Genomic DNA, 20,705 nt, shown 5'->3' on the forward strand with positions numbered 1-20,705 from the left:
AAGTGTGTTAGTTGCCTGATGTACAACTGAATAGGGTGGGGAAAGAGTCAAGTGGTAACTTTGTTCCCAACCTGTTGCGTGAAGACTGGAAGTTTTCAGTGCTGATTGTAGGGCGTTGGCTCTCTAAGCTGAGCTGGAACCTGAAGAGCCTTCCAAGGCTGAACTAGATGCAAAACCTGCGTCATGGGATTCTCCCACCAGTTGGCACCACATCTGGTCCCGGGGCCTACGGGGGAACTAAGCCAAGAGGGAATTCTGGAGTGTCCTAACGAGAGAAGGGACTTTTCCTTTAACGTAGCTTTCACCAAAAATGTACCCTCTGAGCTAATCTCAGTCCTTATCCATCGTCCGCTCCAACGTGGCAGCTGTCACATCTGCCCATTGGCACCAGCTCTGCTTTACAGCTGAAAGTCTCTCACAGCCGGATGATAGCTGTGCCTGGAATTCTCTTTCAAGAGCTGAAGATCTCCGGAGCAATTTTGGCGACATCAAAGTACTTTCATTGACTTCTGTAGTATTATCTCCAGAAATCGATAGAAAAACGAGAACCAATTCTTGGTCTACTTAACAAGTGTTCTGGGTAGAAGACTTTAGACCGAGGTCAGTGAGCAGACTTCTGTTCCTGTGATAGTCTATCACTTTGCAACAAAAAAACCACTTTGTCTTTTTTACTCCTCCTCTCTGCTTCTCCTGCCCCCTCCTTCCTCCCTCGTAGCTGTTATTTTTCCTGGCTTAGGCGCCTCTCTGGGAGGACTCTGAGTACCAGTAGTCCCCGCCAACTGCTAACAAGATGGCCAACCCTCACCATTGCCCCAGGGCTGTTCTGGTAGGTCCACCTGCAGTGGGCAAACATGCTTGGTCCTCCTCAGAACCTTCTTTCCCGCTTCACCACCTCCTGGTGCTTAAATTCTACATCTGCCAATGACTTTCCACCTTGAGGAGTTGGTTTCTTTTTGAACAGGCAGCGGAAGGCAGTCAAAGCATGACCTAAATGATTGCTTGCTATTGTAAAGCTCCTTTCATCCACAGGCTTACCATTAATCACACTGGAAAATAATAGAGTGGTAAGGGGTGACTGCTGGTATTAATAAAATCATGCCAGCCACACACAGAACCAACCAGACACGGCCACTGAGAACTACGGTGTCGCCTCGTCATCTCCAAATGATTGTCCAGCTGCCAGAGCCAAGCTCACAACGAAAAGACCCAGCCAGAGGGACACCCCAGACACCAGGAGGACGGGCAGTGGGCTGTAGGCACGGTTACATCTGCAGGCTTTGTAACTCAGAAAAACAGCGGTCTGACTTGTTACCCAAAATGCCAATTTATTACTACACAATGAAGTGTGAGATATTTTTAAATACAGGGCTGAAAAAAATTAGTAAAACTATAAGGCAAGTTGTTGTATGACTCCGACCTGAGAGAAAAGGAAGTGAGGATGGTCACTCAGCTACCCCACAGGACCAGTCACCTCCCTCACTGCCACAGGTTCCTGCCTTCACGGGTGTGGGCAGATGCCCCTGTTCGCCAGACAGACACTGTCCTTGGTGCTGGGGCTGGAGAAGCTGGCAGACAAAGCCCTGCCCTCTCAGAGTTTATCCCTATTGAGGGGAAAGGCCAGAGACATAAATACATCAGATAAACGTATCGTACAATGTGGAAGAGTGATAAGTGCTCAGAAATAAAAATAAAGCTGGGAAGGAGAGGGAAGATAAAGGTGTTTGGGAGCCATCCCTCTCAGAAGGAGGAGACATCCATGCAGAGAACTGAGTGGAGGGCAGAGAGCTTTGTGAGCACCTGGGACAAGAGCCCCCAGCTGCAGTGGGGAGAGCAATGCAAAGGTCCTGGGGCATGCGATGTGCTCAAAGGCTTTGTTTCCTAACAAACCTATTGTCAACTGCCAGGCCACCAGAATGAGAGTTTTGACCCTCAGGTAAGCAGGGTACACTTATTATAATGAGATCGCTGTTTTGTAGTGGCTCTTTTAGAATCATTTTCAGGTTGCCATTTATACCTTTTGACTTTCAAACTCCCACTGAAATGAGCAAAGGACATGACCCTACGCAAAGAAAAGAGGGTTGGAAACAGAGGATCACCAGCAGAAACGTTTTTTCAAGGGAATTCCAGATGAACTTGCCTGTACTGAGATGTACTCCCATAGTACTCTCATAGATAGCACCCCCCTAGCCTCACGTCAGGGGCCAGTGCAAGACGAGGGGCATCTGGAGTTCGCACCAGCGCACACAGAGGCCAGCATGCACTTGACAGATTGATTACAATTGTTGCCAGTGATAAGGATTTTTAAAAACTAGTAGGTGAAGCAAGTCTTATCTAAATCCCTTCGCTGCAATATTAATGCACCCTGGAGATGTAACCATGTCCAAGCCCTGGGAACAAAAAAAAATGTGTATTTCTGCCAGTGTGTGTGGGCAGTCGCCAGAACCCTCTGGGAGTGCTGGTTGGCATTTGTGCAGAGCAGTGGGAGAAGGACTTGCCCTGAGACGAGGCTAGACACCCTTTCCTGGAGAGAAGGTTCTGTGAACGCCTCCTGCTTGGCTTCTTGGCTCCAGCCCTGCCCCCTTTTAGTCCAATTCTTTTTTGAGTTCTTTATGTTTCCTCTTATTAATTGATGAGTTTTTATTCTGGATGTGAGTCCTTTGTCAATTATCATTTTACTTGTAACTTCCTTATAATTTTTGTCTTAAGAAATGCTTCACTATTTACCCCAAAGAAAAAGGATTTCAGGTTTAACCTTCCTAACCCATCTTCCAAAAAGGGGAAGGTGGCCACCACCCGGGAGCTGTCCTTTGTAATGTACTGGTGGCAATGCTCTGTGCTCCTTCGTTCTTCCCTGTACTTGTTAGATTTCAAATTGTGCAAGCAATTTACATTCATACTTCTCCACAATGCCCACCATTTTCCAATTAGTTAGGCTCCAATTTATAGGCAAGGAAATTGATTTCTAAAATCAATTAAGTGACTCCAAGTAATGAGGCTGCACAGCCAAGATCTGATGTACCTTAGGAGTGGAAGGGACCTCAGAAATCATTTTGGGGCTCTTTGTTCCACTGAGAAGGTTAATGAGATTCAGCTGGTGAAGTCCCAGCAGCAACCAAGTCCCCGACCCCAAGGCCAGGGCCCCTTCCATCACCTGGTGCGGGTCCCCCTCCTGTTGAAGTCCCCGCACTGAGGCTTGTGAAAGCTCTGAAAGGAGGGTCAGACTGGCTTTCGTACCAAGTCTGGGCAGGACGGTTTCACGTCTCTCTCTCAGTGACAACAGAACATTTCCCCACGCAGTGACCTCTGGTGAAGAGGGCAGAAGCAATCTTTAGTTGACATGGAAAGTGGACTAAAATAAAAAAGGAGACAATGCTCAGGCACAAATGAATATTTCATGTTCCAAATCTGTTCACACTTTATAAAAAAATTTTAAAAGCATCTGCTGGCTTATGTTTGTCTGATGTTTGACAGTTTACAGAGCACTTTCTCCTGTAGTGCTGTTCATTTACTACAATTCAGCAAACCTCCGCTCAGGTCAGACTGCGGCTCTGTCTACGAGGCCTCCCACTCTGTGCCCAGGGCAGCAAACGTGCGCTCCGCCTCTGTCATGTGTGACAGGGCCTGACACGCCATGACGCTTCTAGGGGTGGTGTGGCAGAGCGGGGGCAAAGTGGTGTCAGGAGCAGCTTGGTGGTCCGGATGTTTGAGCTGGGTCATGAGCAGCGGGTGAAATTGCCACAGGTGGCCGTGGAGAGGCAAGCACGCCAGTGTGAGGTGCAGAGCAGGCAGCGGTGTGGCCATGAGACCCGCTGGCTGAGGGTGTGGGCTCTGCTGTCAGGTGGGCCTGGGTCGGCAGTGCAGTGCCTGCTGTTGGCTAGTCTATTGGGTGTGTTCTTCACCTCCCTCTGCCTCCGATTCCTCCTACAAAAACACAGAGTAATAATGGGGCACAGCTTTGGGGTTGCTGTGAGGAATGACAGACAAAGCACTTGGCAAAATACCTGACTCATGGTGAAGGCCACCTGCTATTATTTCAAAAGCTGTACATAGCCTGATGGAGCTGGCCGGTGCCACTGGGGCCAGAGCCTCCATGACATTATAAATTGGATGTTATTATGCTGACAAGAGAGAGGTTTCTGAGCAAGGGAGTGATATGCTGAGATCTGTTTCAGGAAAGAACTGGCAGTATTGTGGCAGGAGGAAGTGTGGAAGCAGAGAGAAGGGAGGAAGAGAGCCTTCTATTGTATCAGTGGTGGGAAGAAAGGTTTGATGGTTTGTGCATAGGGTGTGTGCATGTATTGCATCCCCCGAGAGCCCGTGCCCAGCTGGCAGCACCCTGCCTTCCTTACCCCGCTCAGGTCCAGTGCTAGAGCACAGCCAGCTTCACTACACATCACCCGATGCGGGAAAGGATGGGTGAAACTGCAGCCCTTACAAGGCTACTCCGCCGTGGGCAGGAAAAGGATGGTTGGCCCCTTTCACAGATGAGGAAAAGAGAGCACCCGAGGCTACATAACTTGCCCAGGCCTCTCGGCAAGAGGCAGCTCGGTCTAGGAAAGAGGGCTTTTCACTCCGTGGTATCAAACCCGTCCTGACGGGGTTGCTTTACATTAGTTCACCTCAACCAAGAACAGAAGACGAGCATCCTAAGAATAAAATACAAAGACCAGACGAATAAATAATAATAATAATAATAATAATAATAATAAATTTCAATTCTGTGAAAAAGTAAAAAAGTTCTGCTGATGCCCACTAGATGGCAGCATCTTGCATCATTTTACGAACAGCAACGGCAGCAACCACACCCCTCTACTGAGGGTCCCTGTAGACCTAGCCCCAAGATATAGCTAAGCTGGGGCTTGAATTTGTTATTTGATTTATGCCTCACAACCACTGAATACTTTAGATTAAAATCTCCTAGCAAAAAGTATCAAATCCCGACTTGCAGAAGCATAATGTCAGCGACCTTCCTGTTGCCAAGAGTGGGCATGGAAAGAGGTTTCATTACACTGCCTTGCCTCTTCCTTAAAGATGCCCCCGGGGGAGGTCTTGATTCCTAGGAGCATCTTAATTGGATTTTTCCAGGGCTAAGAAGGTGCCGCAGGATCAGAGGCTTCCTTAGAATGGGCCGGCAACACCTCCCACCCTCCTCCCTTCCAGGCCTGAGACAGGGGCTGAGCTGGGCCAGCCCCACACACACTGAGAGCCACGCCTACCAGTGCCCAAGATTCCCCTATCCAAGCGCTGTCATTTAGGGGCAGATATTTATGTAGCACCTACTCTGTGCCAGGCATGTTGCCCCAGACACCAACCTGCCACCTCCCAGCCCCACATCCTGTCACCCCCACAGGATCCATCCCCATCCACCTCCTCTTCCAGATGCCGCAGGGCTCCTGCTTGGTGTCCCCGGGCCTGGCTGTTCACCTCCCTTCTCAGGCCCAAAGGGATTGTCCTGACTATTCCTGGGGCCTGCGAAGAAGCAAGGGGCCTCTCTCTGCTAAGCAGGAACAGACAGCTGTGTCATGTCTCCCCAGGCAATGGCACATTGAAACTTTAATCGATCGATACTGTGGTTGGGGTTTTAAAGGCTAATGCTATAGGCTTCCAGAAGAGGAATTCAGAGGCAGTCAATGTTATGGCTTTCAATCCCACCACAAGGCAGAGGGCTCATAGGGAAGATCGCCCTGGCCCGGCCCATTGATTCTGTGGGCAACACAGTGCTACAACCATCCACCCCAGACAGGGGTCCGATGACAGTCCTGACTTGCTCACACCTCGTATGTATAACACATAGATAACAAACAACAGTATTCACCACTAATGTTTAGTAAATACTTTACATGGACTAACTACTTTAACTCGTACAACTCAAATAACATGATACATGCATTATCCCCATGTTTCAGATGTGGAAACTGAGGCCAGAGAATTCATTTTCTCGGGATCACAAAACTAGAAAATGGTGGGGCAAGCTTCCCACTGGAGCCCGTTCTCCTAACCTGACCTCACTGCCCACTCGGTTTTCCTAAAACTCCAAACCGACATCCCAGGTGAACTCCATCCAACCTTGGCTACGAAAAGCAGCCCTTCCTCTCACACGCACGTGCGTGCACACACACACACACACACACACACACACACACTCACATAGTGCCTCCACTGAAAACAGCCAGCCCCTGATGCGCCCTGGTTCAAGCAGTCAGCCAGGGAGAGTTAGTCCGTGCGTGTGTGAGTGTTTGGCCAGGTTCATGGGGTGACACAGACAAGGCTGGGGAGCTTCCCTGTGCCACCTGCACCTCAATTTCCCTTGCCCTCTCCTAGGAAAACACAAATCGCACTTCATCACTCCCACAGCACTTTGTCATGTATCCACCTTTCTCACGGTCGACACCCGTGGGCGCCTCGCTTGCTAAGGGCACTGTGTACCTGTAGGGTCCCCAAGGAGGGGAAGCTCGAGAATGGGGACTCTGTCCTACTCACGTTTCATCCTCATGCTGACGAGCACACCGTCGGTGCTCAACAGTTGTTAGTCGGCACCAAATAAAGCATGAACACAAGACCCTAAGGAGGGGAGGGTGGGCTCAGGAGACTGGGCCGCTCTGGGTTCCTGCCCCCTCACTGCCTGGGGTGGCTGACCCACCTCGCCGCCCCACACTGGGCCTCTCTCACTGCTCCATAATAGAACTGAAGGAGGTGTGAGGAAGCACACCCAGGGAGAAATAAGATGAAGGACAATGCATAGAAAGCACTGCAGAAGGAGCCAGCACAGCTGGCAAGGAGGTGACACGGGCAAAGTTCCTCAAGACCTCCTGCAAGAAACAGGCCGCTGTAGAAAATAAAGTAGAGACTTCCAACACAAAAAGTTCATTCGTTGGAGCTTCAAGGTCACCGGTTTGCAAAAAAAGAACTCACCTGGCTAAACAGTTCATGATCAGTCCTTGAGATACCTTTTCCTTTTTTTAATTATGTAAGGAGGGAGAGAGAAAAGATAGGGAGGGGAAGTTAATGAGTTGCGCTGAGAATGAGGGGAGGGGGCACTTAAGTTTAAGACTAATAGCTTATCAGTAAGAGTAAATAAATAGCCTATTTTGGAGATCATCCAAGTGTTGATCATAGGTTAAACTTCTTTGCCTGCAAAACAGAATGTGGAGGAGAAAGGGCGGTTATGTGTTGACCTAGTGAGACTTGTCCATGACTTTGCCTGTCGTTCCCCATGGGCTAGATTTATCCGCAGTGACTTGTCCACCTTCACTGCCTGGTTGCTGCTTCTGCTGGGGGCTTTGCAGCACTTAAACCGGAGCAGCCATCTCCTATTCGTTGGTGTGATTCTTTAAAAACTACTTGTCTGCTAACTAGATATGTTAAGCTCCAAAAAAGGCAGGGAGCGAACATGATTTTGCTCAACGTTATATCCCCAACACTGGGCATTGAGGAAAAAAAATGGACCCACGGCCTGAGCCCAAAATGCACTCTTCCCCAGAGCTCCATCCACTCCTGTGTGCCCACTGGAGACAGGCACACGGGGACGGCCTGCCACTTGGCTGCTATTAATTATGCCAAGCAAACCACACCATTCTTCCAATTCACACTAGAAAGCGGCTCTAAACTCACCACATCCTAACCTCAAGCAACTCAGGAAATTCTTTGGAAATAAACAATGACAGGTGTTACCCAGCGAGACTACTGTGATGCAGGGAGAGGCTGCGGGTTACTTTTCTGCCCCTTCCTCGTCTCACTCCACCCTACCACTGATACTCATAAGGACCTGGGTTTTCAACTGTCCAGTGTATTTTCTGGAGAAGAGTCTCTGAAACAAAGAGGAAGATCAAGACTAAGAGTCCCAGTTAATTTAAAACATCATTTGAACTCTTCATTTCCACTGCCTTTCTCAGAGAGCATTTCTACGGGTGTCTATATGCAGCAATGTAACCATTTGATTTGGTGTTTAATTCTTTCCTTAATTTGTTCCCATGATTCTTATCTTCTAGGTGTTCATGTGACATTTTATTAATTTAATGCTTGTTATTATTTATTACACCTTCTGCGATGTCGGTCTTATCTCTGAATAAGATGATAAAGACCTCAATGGCTGGAACCAGCTCCCAGCAAGGTACCGTGTAAACATATTCATCAGTAATTTCAGTTGACTGATCTGGCTGCTTATCTCTGAGAAACATGGAAATCACTGAGCGGGAAACAAGAATGGAGGGAAAGAGCACAGTGGGAAGGAGGGCCCTCTCCAGAAAACAAAGCTCGGACTCCTCAAATTTACAGGAGCCAGAAAATCGCTGTTACTCATTTGAGTTTACACAGCAAATTTTGTCCTTGTGAAGGTCCTAGGGTGGCTACCAGCCCCCAAGAGGCTGCCTATGACCACAGCCTGACCTGACCCTCAGTTCACTGAGTAAGATTTTGCCCTGCTGGTTAGCAGGTTTCCAGTTGTGCTGCTTGCCTCTTTGCCCGCGCCTGGCCCACACAGGCGCAATGGTTTCCTGGAACCTGGTGAATGAATAAATCACTGCGGGCCAACGACCAAAGACATACCATGTGGGGGCACCTCAGGCTTCAACGGTGAAGGCAGATGGGCGACACTGCCGTTGATGTCCTTTGCTCAAATGCATTTCGGAGCCAGCCCCTTTGGCCAACCCAGCGTTCCCCCAAGGCCCAGGGCCCAGGAGCTCGCCCTGGAGCTGCATTGCCCCGTGTTCCCAATCACATCACCGTGAACTCGGCCAACAAAAACAATGATAGGAGAAGCCTGCCCTGTCACCACATTACCTTAAATTGCAACAGCAGCGGAAATATTTAAAGGGCAGAGTCGTTTTCACAGTGAACCCTACAACTGGATCCCTTACAAGGAAGCCCTCCGTTCCCTCCCAGGGGGTTCACAGAATCGAAGCTTCCTCACGGCCATGTGGGGTCTCAGCTTCTCTTCATGTCTTCACTGGCTTTCTCTCTTGGACTCTCCAGCATTTACACGCCTGTGCGCTTACAGTTGGGTTGCTGGCGGTTTCCTAAGCCAGACTCCCTTTGACTGCACTGTCTGGGACCATTCAACCGCTGCGTGGTGATGTCTCACCACACCGCACTCCACACACCGTGATGACGTAACAGCGTTGAACCTTCAGAAGTAAGTTTGTGTGAAGCGTGCGTATTTTCCAGGCTTTTCTTTCCTTCTTATGCCCTTTTAAACACTAGTGATTCAAGAACACATTCTCATTGTAAAAAATGATTCTTTTTATTGTTGTTTAACTACAGTTGTCCCATTGTTCTCCCTTACCCTGCCTACCCCCCTCCCACAATCAAATGTTTTAAATATAAAAATATACTGACTGAACACAGAAGTCTCCCTCTATTTCTAATCCCAACTCCCTTCCCCACTGTAGACATGATAGATTTCCAGTCCTATTTATAAGCACATATATAGAAGTATGGATTTACGTACATTTAAATTTTTTCACCTAAATGAGATTATACCATGTGTGATTTTCTGCAGCTTGCTTTATTACGCGACAGTATAGCTTCAGTCTTATTTCTGTACATGTAGAGTATGTTACAGTCTTACTGTTAGAGCCATGCCTCATGGTCCATAGTAGGAAATAGGGACGCATCACACTTGACTTAGTGAACTGCTGCTAGACAGGCGGGTCGTTTCCCAGAGAAGTTACGGGAGACGCTGCAAATGCACCTTTGAACAACAGTCTCTGTGTGTGTAAATATTTCTGAAGACCAAATTCCTGGAGATGCAATTGTGTATCAAAGAATATGTGTATTTTAAAAGCTTTATTGGGGTATAACTCAAAAACCATAAAATGTACTCATTTTAAGTGGATATTGGCATATTTCCACTAATTTGATCATTGGCATAAGAGTTGTCCAACCATCACCCAATTTTCTTTCAAACCGTTCCCTCACACCCATTTCTTGTCACTCCCCGCCCCCACCAAACCCACCCCAGGCTGAAGCAACCACGAACCTGCCTTCTGTCCTTATAATTGTCACTGTTCTGGACATCGCTATGCACGTGTAACCATGCCTTCTGGGTCTGCCCTCTTTCACCGAGCATGATGTTCTTCGGGTACACTGACAGTGTGGAAGGTATCAGTGCCGTGTTCCTTTTTTAGGACTGAATAATATTCCGTTGCGTGGACGTACCACCTTTGCTTATCCACTCACCAGTTGATAGACATTAGGGCTGTTCCCACTTTTTAGCTATTATGAATAGTGCCGCTGTGAACATCTGTGTGCAAGCCTTTGTGTGGACGTATGTTTTCATTTCCCGTGGGTATACGCTTGAGTAGAACGGCCGAGTCACCATCATCTTACATCATCGCCAGCATCCTAGTCAACACCTGTTGTCTTGTCAATGACCTCCGTTCTAGTGTGTGTTTTAAAATTGAGTGCCTGTCTCTACACACGCTCCCCAACAGTATCAATTATCAACCTGTTTAACTTTTGCTTTGTGAACATTTGTGTAAAATTACTCGTTGTTCAAATTTGCACTTTCCAGATACTAGCGAGATTGAGCATCTCTTTGTGTAATGGGTCCTTTGTGTTTCTTTTTCTGGAAATGCCTGTGTATGTTTGGTCATTTTTTATTGGATTGATAATTATAGGCACTCAGTATGTAATGTAGGTTTTACACATTTGTTGCCATGTGTGTAATATACCTTAGTCTGTTACTTGTCTTTTAACCTTTTTAAAAATTTTCATTGTTGTTCAAGTAGTTTTCTGCCTTTTACCCCCATCCCAGCCCACCCCGCAGCCCTCCCCACCTCCCTCCCATTCCCACCCCCCCCACCTCGTTATTGTCCTTGTGTCCTTTATACTTGTTCCCGCAAACCCTTCCCCTTTTCCCCCGAAATTCCCTCCCCACCCTTCTCTGGTCACTGTCAGCCTGTTCTCAATTTCAGTTTATTTTTAAAAAATGTTTAATTTTCACCCGCTAAATGTTTTCTTTGTTACAGATTTTAAGTTAGATGTCTTGCCTGGAAAAACCTCTCCCACCTCTAGGATTATAAATAATACTTCCTCATACTGTCTCCTAATACTTCTGTAGCTTTATTTTTATGCTGACTACCTTAATAAATTTGGAAATTAGTGTTACATATGGTGTTAAATAGAGGAATACCTTACTTGTTTGGTTCTAGTGGCCCCCAAACCTTTCTTGAATTGCTTATCCTTTTGTAACTCATTTGGAATAAAATTCCACCTCATCATAAATTTCAGTGTGTGAATGGGTCTTTCTCTGAACTTTATTCCATCCTATTGATCTATTTGTCTCCTCAGGGCCAGTATCAACCCAGTGAAATCACCACTGCTTGCAAGTATGTTCTGCTATCTGGTCAGGCAAGTCCTCTTTCATAATTTCTACTTTAAAATAAAATCTCTCGGTAATTCTTGGTGACTGTGATGAAAAGGTTTCTGGTCCAATGAAATTCCCACTCTAAGAAATATGAGGTCAAGTCTCATCAGGGGGTAAATGGAAAAGCCAGGGTGACTCCATGTCCTGCGGCTCTGTCACCACCCACAGTGCAGGAGCACCTTCACCCCCAGCGACTGCCCAGTGCGCTCGCGCTGGGTGTGGCCCTCTCTCCCTCTCCTCCAACAGGGAACCAGTGCTCCTCGACAGGTCCATAGTCCTACGTCTTATGTTGGGAAGGAAAAACAGGATGGTCTGAAAAACCCTACTGTTGTAACAAAATAAAGATGTTCTTCTAACTATTAGAAGCAAAATTTCATAAAACTCAAAAAAAAAAACCAACAAAGGAATAAGCTTGAAGAGCTTCCAGTAGCTGAGTTTTAACATTCTGATTATCTAAAAAAAGGAGATAAAAATTTTAAGTTGAATATATTAAAGACCACAGACTCATGATGATAAAAAGAAAAAGGAATTATGACACAAAACAAGGATGATTACAGTACATGTTCAGGGGAATGTTCACGTGTGAGGGTAGTTAACTCGTTCCACTAAGAACATACATTTGCATACATTACGGGCATGTCTTATCTTTAGCTACCTAGACATGATAGAAGAAAGAAGGGACATCTGGAAGACAAATGAGGAAACTACAGCACGAAAAGAAGACCGCCCGCCATCAGTGGCCACATATGGTAATTCAGGAGAAAAGGAGTCCAGCCGATCAACAATGATAATGAATTTCAAAGGACCCAACAGTATGTCCAAGATTGTTATCTTGGAGCTAAGTACCTCAAACTACAGAACTCATCACACAGACTGGATGACTCTTGGCAGACAAAATCTCAAGATGATCCTCCTAATTATACAATACTGATGAGGCATACCTAAGTTTTCAATAACACTAATGGACAAGACCAATACATCACAAAGGCAGGACCAGAGGTGCTGCTGGCCATACAAAACGGAAGCACATGATTTCTGGGAATCGCACCAACTTTCAAAACATTAAAGTAATATAAATGGCAAGATATTAAAAGTTCTGTGACATAATAAGTACAAATTATAAAATTACTTATAGCCCTGACTGGTGTAACTCAGTGGATTGAGCTCGGGCCTGCGAACCACATGATCGCAGTATGATTCCCAGTCAGGGCACATGCCTGGGTCGCAGGCCAGTTCCCAGCAGGGGACTCATGAGAGGCAACCATACATTGATATTTCTCTCCCTCTCTCCTTTCCTTCCCCTCTAAAAATAAATAAATAAATAAGTGAAATTTTTATCTAAAAAATAAAATTACTTATAAAAGGACTTACCCAAGGCCTGTGACTCATGGATGAATCAGCTTGGACAACATACCCAGCTTTGATATCTTTACATCCTAAGTAACAATCAGTCAACAACCCAGATTGCAGATTATGTTCTCTCAGTAACTCTGAGCAACCATTCCTTTTTTTTCTTTTAGGGTTTGGTAAGATTACTACAAGCCCAGGGAACATAATAAAGTATAACTGAATCCCTAGGGAGATATGATAATATATACGGCCATAAAAGTAGGGAAGTATTTTCAGTGCAATATTGTTGGACATTTTAATGCTTAAAGGTTGTTTTGTAAAACAGATTTTTTTTATTATGTGTTTATTATTGTATTCAATTATATTACATGTCAACTCGACTGTTAGGCATTACATCTGGGTGTGCCTGGCAGGTGTTTCCGAATGAGACCAGCATTTGAACTGACTGTCGGACACAGTCGATAGTCCTCTCTAACGTGGGTGGGCGTCATCTGATGGGTTGAGGGCCTGAGGGAACCAAAAGGCCGAGGAAGGGAGGTGTTGCTCTCTCTCTGCCTGATGGCAAAGCTGGAACATCCGTCTTCTCCTGCCCTCAGACTAAGATTTACATTCTCAGCTCGCCTGGTTCTCAGGTCTTCAGACTCAGGCTTAACTGCACCACCTGTTCTCCTGATCTCCAGCTCACAGACGCAGACTGTGGGCCTTCTCAGCCTCTCCATCCATGTGTGAGCCGGTTTCTCAAATATATCTTGCTTTATACATGTATTTAGATATGCCTTTCCTTTCCCTCTACTTCCTAGTGGCTCTGACTTTCTGGAGAAGCAATCTATCGAGCACAGTTCATGTGCTATATAAGGAGTCTGAAAGGTTCGACGCAATCAGGCACACTAAACTGCAACGACAGTTCAATTCAATTCACAGTCACTGTTTAAATGCACAAGGAAAAAAACAGCGATTCCTCCCTGAGCAATTCAGGCAAGGTCGGAGTGCAGATGGTGGCTGAGCAAAGTTCAGAAACGAGTTACCTCCAACATGACTGAGAAATAAAGGTGTGGAGGAGGGGGGCAGCCAGGCTTCCCCTGCTGGAAAAGGGGGCTACAAATATGGTAAAGAAGAAAGCTAGAATGTGCTATTGGGTCAGAATTGGGGATATCACTGTTAACTAATGATTTCCAATCACTATAAATATCAATGCAAATGTATGAATACATATTTACACTCACACACACACATACTTTCCTAACCTTCCAGGGCCCAGGAGCAGTTACATCCCAGCAGCAATCAGCACACTGTCCATAAAAAACCAAGTGCCCCAGGAAATCTAGGAGCAACTGAGAAGACATTCAAAACAGCTTCAATTGATCATCAAAATGCATTTTCTCATGAGGAAAAAGTGGAAATTGTAATTATGGAGCTTACTCATAAAAATTTGATTTATCCTAAGACCTCGGAAAGAAAACACTGTTTCTCAGTATACTAGTAAATGTAAGCCTCATAGTAATATTCTGACACTTCTTTTAGCTGTACAAGAGCATTTCAAGTCCTCCCAAAAACATATTAGTCGCCACATCGCCTTTCCAATCTACCTGTTACCATAAGCAACAAACATACCCAGTGAATGGACTGGCCCAGTGAATGGACTGGCTGCCTTGAAACTGTCACCGTGTGAAAATGCCTTGTTGGTCCAAGGATGCAACTACTGTTCCAATAATTTTTGGAACCTGTCTTTGGTGCTGGCCTTTAGAACTCATGGTATAACCTTAGAGGAAGCAAATCTTTACTGCCCTGAGTAGATCTGATTTTCAAAAGAGTCCAAAGATACTAGGAATCGGGTGATTGAGCTGAGTAATAATCCGGGCTTGCAAAAGTAGAGAGATTGAAACCTCCAAACTAATTTAACCAATAGCATAATAAAATCATGTGTATAGCTTCCCAAAGTAACTTCTCTGAGGGTAACACTGTTCTAGCTGCATCAGCAAAATAATTTTGTGGTCATACTTCAGACATGCCAGGTATACGAGTTCACAAGCACTAAAAACTGTTCCTTCCCAAAACACATCTCCCACTTGTCCTACCAAGCTACCTAACACTCAGAATACTCTACTCTGCAGCGCTGACAGCTGCTGCTAAAATATCATGTATTCTACGCAAAGTGCAGCATAATACCGTAGCATAAATTCGACATCATAAATTATCAGTCTTGACTGACATAAGGCAAGAGGAAATAACTAATTTGGGGACACGTTTGTACAAAAGGACAGCCATCAAAGAGAGACCTTAGAACCACCGTCTGATCTTTGAACTGAACATGACCCACCTTCCCCCCATTCGGTTCCACACATCCATTTTAAAAACACCAGACAAACAATGCTGCGTGGTCCAAGCATGTGGTGATTTTTATTAAGAATAACTTTGGTTCTAAGAATTCCACCCTCGATTCTGTAATACTTTCATTAAAAACAATTGTACAAGAGCAAATACAAAAAATATTAAATTATGAAAACAAACCCATTAAGGCTCCCTTTACATATATTATATATACTCAAACGAGTCAAGATTTTTCAGAGTAGAAGAATAAAGTCAACTGTTATAGCTTAGAAAGCAACACTACTTTACTACTAGGAGACTATAAAACACTGAACTAGTTTAAGAAAACCATGGAGTGGAAAAATGGAGCCGATTTTGTCCAAAAGTGGCTCAAAGCACAAAGCTGCTCGGATGTCCGTGAGTCCTGGGGTCTGGAGTGCAGTGTTGAAGCACTGAAGGAGACCGAGGCCTTTTAACACCTGGGCCTATGAGCTAAGCTGATCTGCTGACCTCAGGGAGCTTCTCTACATGCACCTTCCACTAAGACATCACTGTATGCTATTTACAAGTCTTGGTTTGGCCAAACCTTGTACTACAAACTACAAAGAAGTCTGCAGATTTGTGAGATTGGGAGGGAAATGCTTGTGTAATTTATTTTTTCCCAGGGAAGAATGAATTCTAGGTAAGTTCTAGAAACAGAAATTAGTCCTTCTAAAGGAGTCTGCCAGAGCCCTTGAGAATTTCGTCAAGTGGCAGAACTGCTTCAAGGACACAGGATCTGACGGTCTTCCGTGCAGTAAAGGCTAGGTCCGAGCCGGTCCCAAAGCCTCACTTTACAGGTCACATCATTAGCGCACACGCACAGAGAAAGAGCTGCAGTCAGTGTGCAATTGGAAATGTGCTTTCAAGACAATCAGTTAACATACTTTCTTCTCTGACAAGGAAGTGATGGAAAAAAGTTGCCACTCCCTCCTTCAAAAGCCAACTACGATAGAGCAATATATCCTCTTAAATGCCTCCTATTTTATTCAAATAATACTTACTGATGAGGGAAGTCATCCATTCCACATGTGATCTACAGAGTCTCAAACTAGCAGCATATGATCACTGCATTTACTTATATCTTGTTCACATTAGCACTGAGTATGAGCACAATGGTCAACTATGAAAAGCACTCCCACAGAAAGCCAATTTCTCCTGTTTCTTAAGAATTCAAAAGCTCAGAACCCAGCTTTCTATGTGCCTTTAGAGGAATTATAAGGTCTTCAGTGGAGAAATTACTGGCTGCATCGTCGCCATGGAGAACACACTGAATCCACACAAACCCTTCCAGACTGCCCCAAGCCGCATGTCCCACACCAGCAGTAGAGAATGAACCCCGCCTAGGCACTTGGCTGTTACTGGCAACTTGGGCTTCACTTTGAGTGGCTTGCCAGCTAGAGCCCAAACACTACGCGGCTTCTCCCTTCGCGTTGGCTTTTCCTGAGATGCAGAATATAGTAGTCGTTAATGTCGTCCTCATGGTCAACAGCATCGTCGTAACTAACAGAGTGGGGAGACAGGCTTTTTTCTCAAGGAAAAAAAAAAAGGAAAGAAATGGGCGATCATTACTCAGAAATTTTCAAAGCTTGGATTCTGGTAACTTTCAACATGTACAAACGCTACGAACCTTCCAACTGGGCCTCCTTGAGACCTGTCTACACTTGCTTCACATTCAAACAGCCAAAGAACCCCTCCTTTCTAGGCTCCCAGTGGGCGCATTCCCCACACTGCTCTCAGAAGGAATCAAAAGATTTAGACCCTCTACTTTTGACACTGAAATTGGTTATGTGGACTAGCTGTTATTGTCCAAAGGATGGGGGGGGGGGATTATTTCATATAAAAGGACAAGCTCAGCAAGAAATTTAAAAAATAGAATAGTTATCAAAGCAATAAATGGATTTACATAACAAGCTGGAATGTTACCATGGAATATAACCCCCCAAATTAAAATAAAGTCAAGATGGCCGTTTAGATATTTTTGTTTATGTATGTTTGTTTACATATTTTAAACCTTCTTCACCCTATGGCTGTCCATAAAGGTAACAGCTGTGCTCAACATTATCACCTACGTTCTCAGGTGTGAATTCCATTTAACAGGGGTGGAAGAGTAAATAAAACAAGAAAACCTGGGGTTCCCAAAACAGAACTGCTGAATATTGGCAGCAACAGATCAAATGCATTTCTATGTGATCTAAATTCACCAGTAGATAACTAAAGGAAGAATAAAACACGTTTTCTTTAGTTTTTAAAGGAAAAAAGGCTCTGTGCCCCACTGAACTCGGATCGGCAGGAAAACCAAATAGTGCAACTCTCAAGATTTTATTCCAGTGTCCTGTTCCTTTACTTGTTGTTTTCAAAGAGTCTTTGAACACAGGTCCACATCCCAACTTGAGTGCTGGTCAATGTCCTTCGTTTGGCGAATAGGAACTGCAGCTGTCACAGGTAATTTACCCACCCAGATAGTAGGTGGACCAGGGCCAAATCCTTTTTAAGTGATGATGCTCTGCTGGCTGGGATGCTCCCCAGGGGTTTGTGGCCCGAGATGAAGCCTTGAGGAGGCACCTGCTCACAGCTTCAGCCCAGTGTCTGGGGCCTGGGCCTACGACTCCTGGGCCTGGGCCACTTCTTGGCCTGTTCTCCTAAGATTGCCTTTAACCTTCACAAACTCTGGGGCGTTTTCTTGCTCTTCTTGCAGTTTCTGCTTCTCAAGTTCAAGCTGAATAAAATTCAGAAACAGGAAAATTATTTACAAACTGAGAGGCTTTTCAAAACACTCCTGTTTCCAAAGTCCTTAATGGCTTTGTTTCTCCTGGTTTCAGTTTAAAAAAATGTACACACACGTATGTATATAGGTCCTGGTGTAATTCCACACAGGAGCAGCAGCCAATGGATTGTAACTACAAGCAAAGCCAGAGATGAGAATCTAAAAATCATGGTTAAGATGAGATCCTGAGATCAACCCAGTTCTATACTCTCAGTGAGGTTCAAGTTCACTCAACTGCCTCAACTCCCAACACTGAATCCACTGAAAGCCTCTGGTGTTGGCTTTGCCTCTGAATCTCTTCTAGGTCCTCAACAGAATCCTGGACTTTCACTTAAATCTATTTTAAGCCATTTGCTGATATTTTGCTCATATTTTCTTTTCATGGCATAAACATTTACATCTGACATGTCTGGTAAATGTTCTTTTAGTAGGAGAAATGGGAGAAGAGAGAGAGAGAGATTACTCAGAACATTTTTTCATTGCTTTTTAAAGACAGGAAGGGGGGAGAGAGAGAAACAGTGATGTGAAAAAAAAACATTGATTGATTGCATTCTTGTACATGCCCTGACCAGGGATCGAACCTGCAACCTGGGTACCGTACCCTGACTGGGAATCAACCCGCAACCCTTTGGTCTCGGGGACAAGCTCCAACACTGATCCACACTGGCAAGGGCAAATTCTGCTTATTCTAACATTCTTATTTTTCAGGACATAAAAGACAACTTGTGAGATAAGTCAGAGAAAAACAAATATTGTACCATATATCTTGCATGTGGAGTCTTTAAAAAAAAAAAGCTTGTGAAAACAGAGAGTACAGTGGTGGTTACCAGGGGCTGGAGGAGGGGAGGTGGAAGATGGTGCTCAAAGGGTGCAAACCTGGAACCAGGAGATAAACAGTCCTGGACACCTGACATAATAGCACAGTGACTGCAGACAACAAAACTGTGCCATAAACCTCCAACTTGCTGAGAGACAAGATCTTAACCGTCCCCAACTACAGAATAATCATTATGTGATGCAACAGAGGCATCAACTAAGGGGACAAAGGCAATAGTATTGCAACAGAGATGTACCAAATCAATACGCTGTACACCTTAAACTCACACAGTATTGTATGCCAAATATAGCTCCGTAACTAAAAGACCACCTTCACCCCGTCATCCTTACCTGTTCCAGCTTCTGCTGTCGTTTTAATAGTTCTATTTCCAAGTCAGACTTCTTCTTTTGTGCCTCCTCTTCCTTCTGCTTTATTACTTGGTCTCGTTTTCTCTTTTCCATCACCTTCTGCAGTTCTGGCTTATTCTGAGGGGCAAGACCCCTGCAAAAAAACAAATTAACAAAATTAAAAAGTTGTAATCAACTGGACACATTCTTTCTCTTTCAAGTTCACAGTGTCACATCTGTGAACTAATCTTCAAAATCATATTCCTTCCTCATACCTAGCTGGAATCTTCAAAAAATGCTGGCATTTCTCTAAGCTACATATTTTTAAAAATTACAATGAATTTTTCATTTGTTTACAAAATAAAGATCAGTATATTCTGTTATCGAAGATAAGGGATACATAGTCAAAGTGATATGTCTATTATTTCCCAATTTTCATTAACAAAACTTTTGGTGAAAAATAAAAAAGAAGGATGAAAGAAGGTGAAGGGATTAGTCAAGGAACATATATGCAGGACCCATGGACAGGACCAATAGTGTGGGGATTGCCTGAGTGAATGGGCGGAGGGCTGGGTGGAGATGGACAAAGGGGGAAGAATTGGGACAACTATAATAGCATATACAGTAAAATATAATTTAAAAAATAATAATAAATTCAACCAAAGTTCCAGTGACACAAAAGAGACAGGTTACTTTTGCGATTTAACTATGGTTTCACAGTCGCTAAGACAGTATGATGGAGACAAAAGTCTATGTAGACTATTCTGAAAATTAAATCTTTAGTCAGCACAATAAAAGTTGCTGATGGTATTTTGTTCACAGCAAACCTAAGTGTCATTGAACACACGAAGTAATCTGAGTAAGGACTCATTCAGTTTCATGACTATTAAAAAGCCTCTAAGACACTACAGACAGATTTAAGGGATTTAAATTTTAGGATTAAGGATTTAGCTATCTGCATAATTTAAATTCCAAACATTTTTCTTTCCCTATTATTTCACAGGCAAAATTAACCTCAACTGTTATTAAATTCTTCTGGATTACGCAGAAGCCGTTGAGCAAACTTTGATGTATGACACACTAAGCTGACACTCCACTGCAGTGTATGAATGGGTTTAATTAATACACAGTATTCATTTCCTATTCAAAGATTTTACACAATGGTGGCAGGAAGATAAAATATTTAGTAACAGCTCAGGAATGGTGCTTATATGATAAATGCTCTTCACTTGTGACTGTCACAGACTCATACAAATTCAGTTACTATTTTAACATCACCGACCCCTTAGTCTGTGCTGAATGGAAAGAAGTCAAGCTCGCCCTGCCTGCAGACTCCCTGCGTCCAACACTGGGTCAGACTGCGGAGAGAAAGGGGCTTTCGGAAATTTCATAAAGACTACAACACCATTCTGTGCATGCCAGCAGTCGATTCTCTTTCATCATATCTGACATACACCATTAACAAGTACTGCAATCCCCTTACGACTGACAGGTGCTCAAGTCCTGGTGGCTCTGTAGCACTCAAAACCAGCAGTCAATCCTGAGCCTGCTAGCTGGGACTATTCCAGTGGGCCAAGGCAATTTTTAAAACGAGGGAGTGCTCCTCGCACAAAAACAGGTTAGGGAACATGTACCTATATGTAAAATGAAAAGTGAAAGCACACCTGAACTCTCCTCGTTAAACAGATCTTGAGAGCACCACTTACGCTCTAT

At 44.6% G+C, this 20,705-nt stretch overlaps 1 protein-coding gene across 1 annotated transcript in view; it reads right to left on the reverse strand.

Moving 5' to 3' along the window:
• Positions 1 to 15,083: 15,083 nt before the first annotated feature.
• Positions 15,084 to 20,705, reverse strand: part of FAM107B (family with sequence similarity 107 member B) — a 193,910-nt gene continuing 188,288 nt past the window's right edge. The window contains 2 exon segments of the mRNA XM_037060731.1: positions 15,084 to 17,780; positions 18,996 to 19,146. Of these exon segments, the coding sequence (XP_036916626.1) occupies positions 17,664 to 17,780; positions 18,996 to 19,146 (268 nt within the window). The 3' untranslated portion in view covers positions 15,084 to 17,663.

The sequence above is a fragment of the Sturnira hondurensis genome, unplaced genomic scaffold (assembly GCF_014824575.4).
Source record: "Sturnira hondurensis isolate 20B ecotype Veracruz unplaced genomic scaffold, ASM1482457v3 Scaffold0012488, whole genome shotgun sequence".
Lineage (NCBI taxonomy): Eukaryota > Metazoa > Chordata > Mammalia > Chiroptera > Phyllostomidae > Sturnira > Sturnira hondurensis.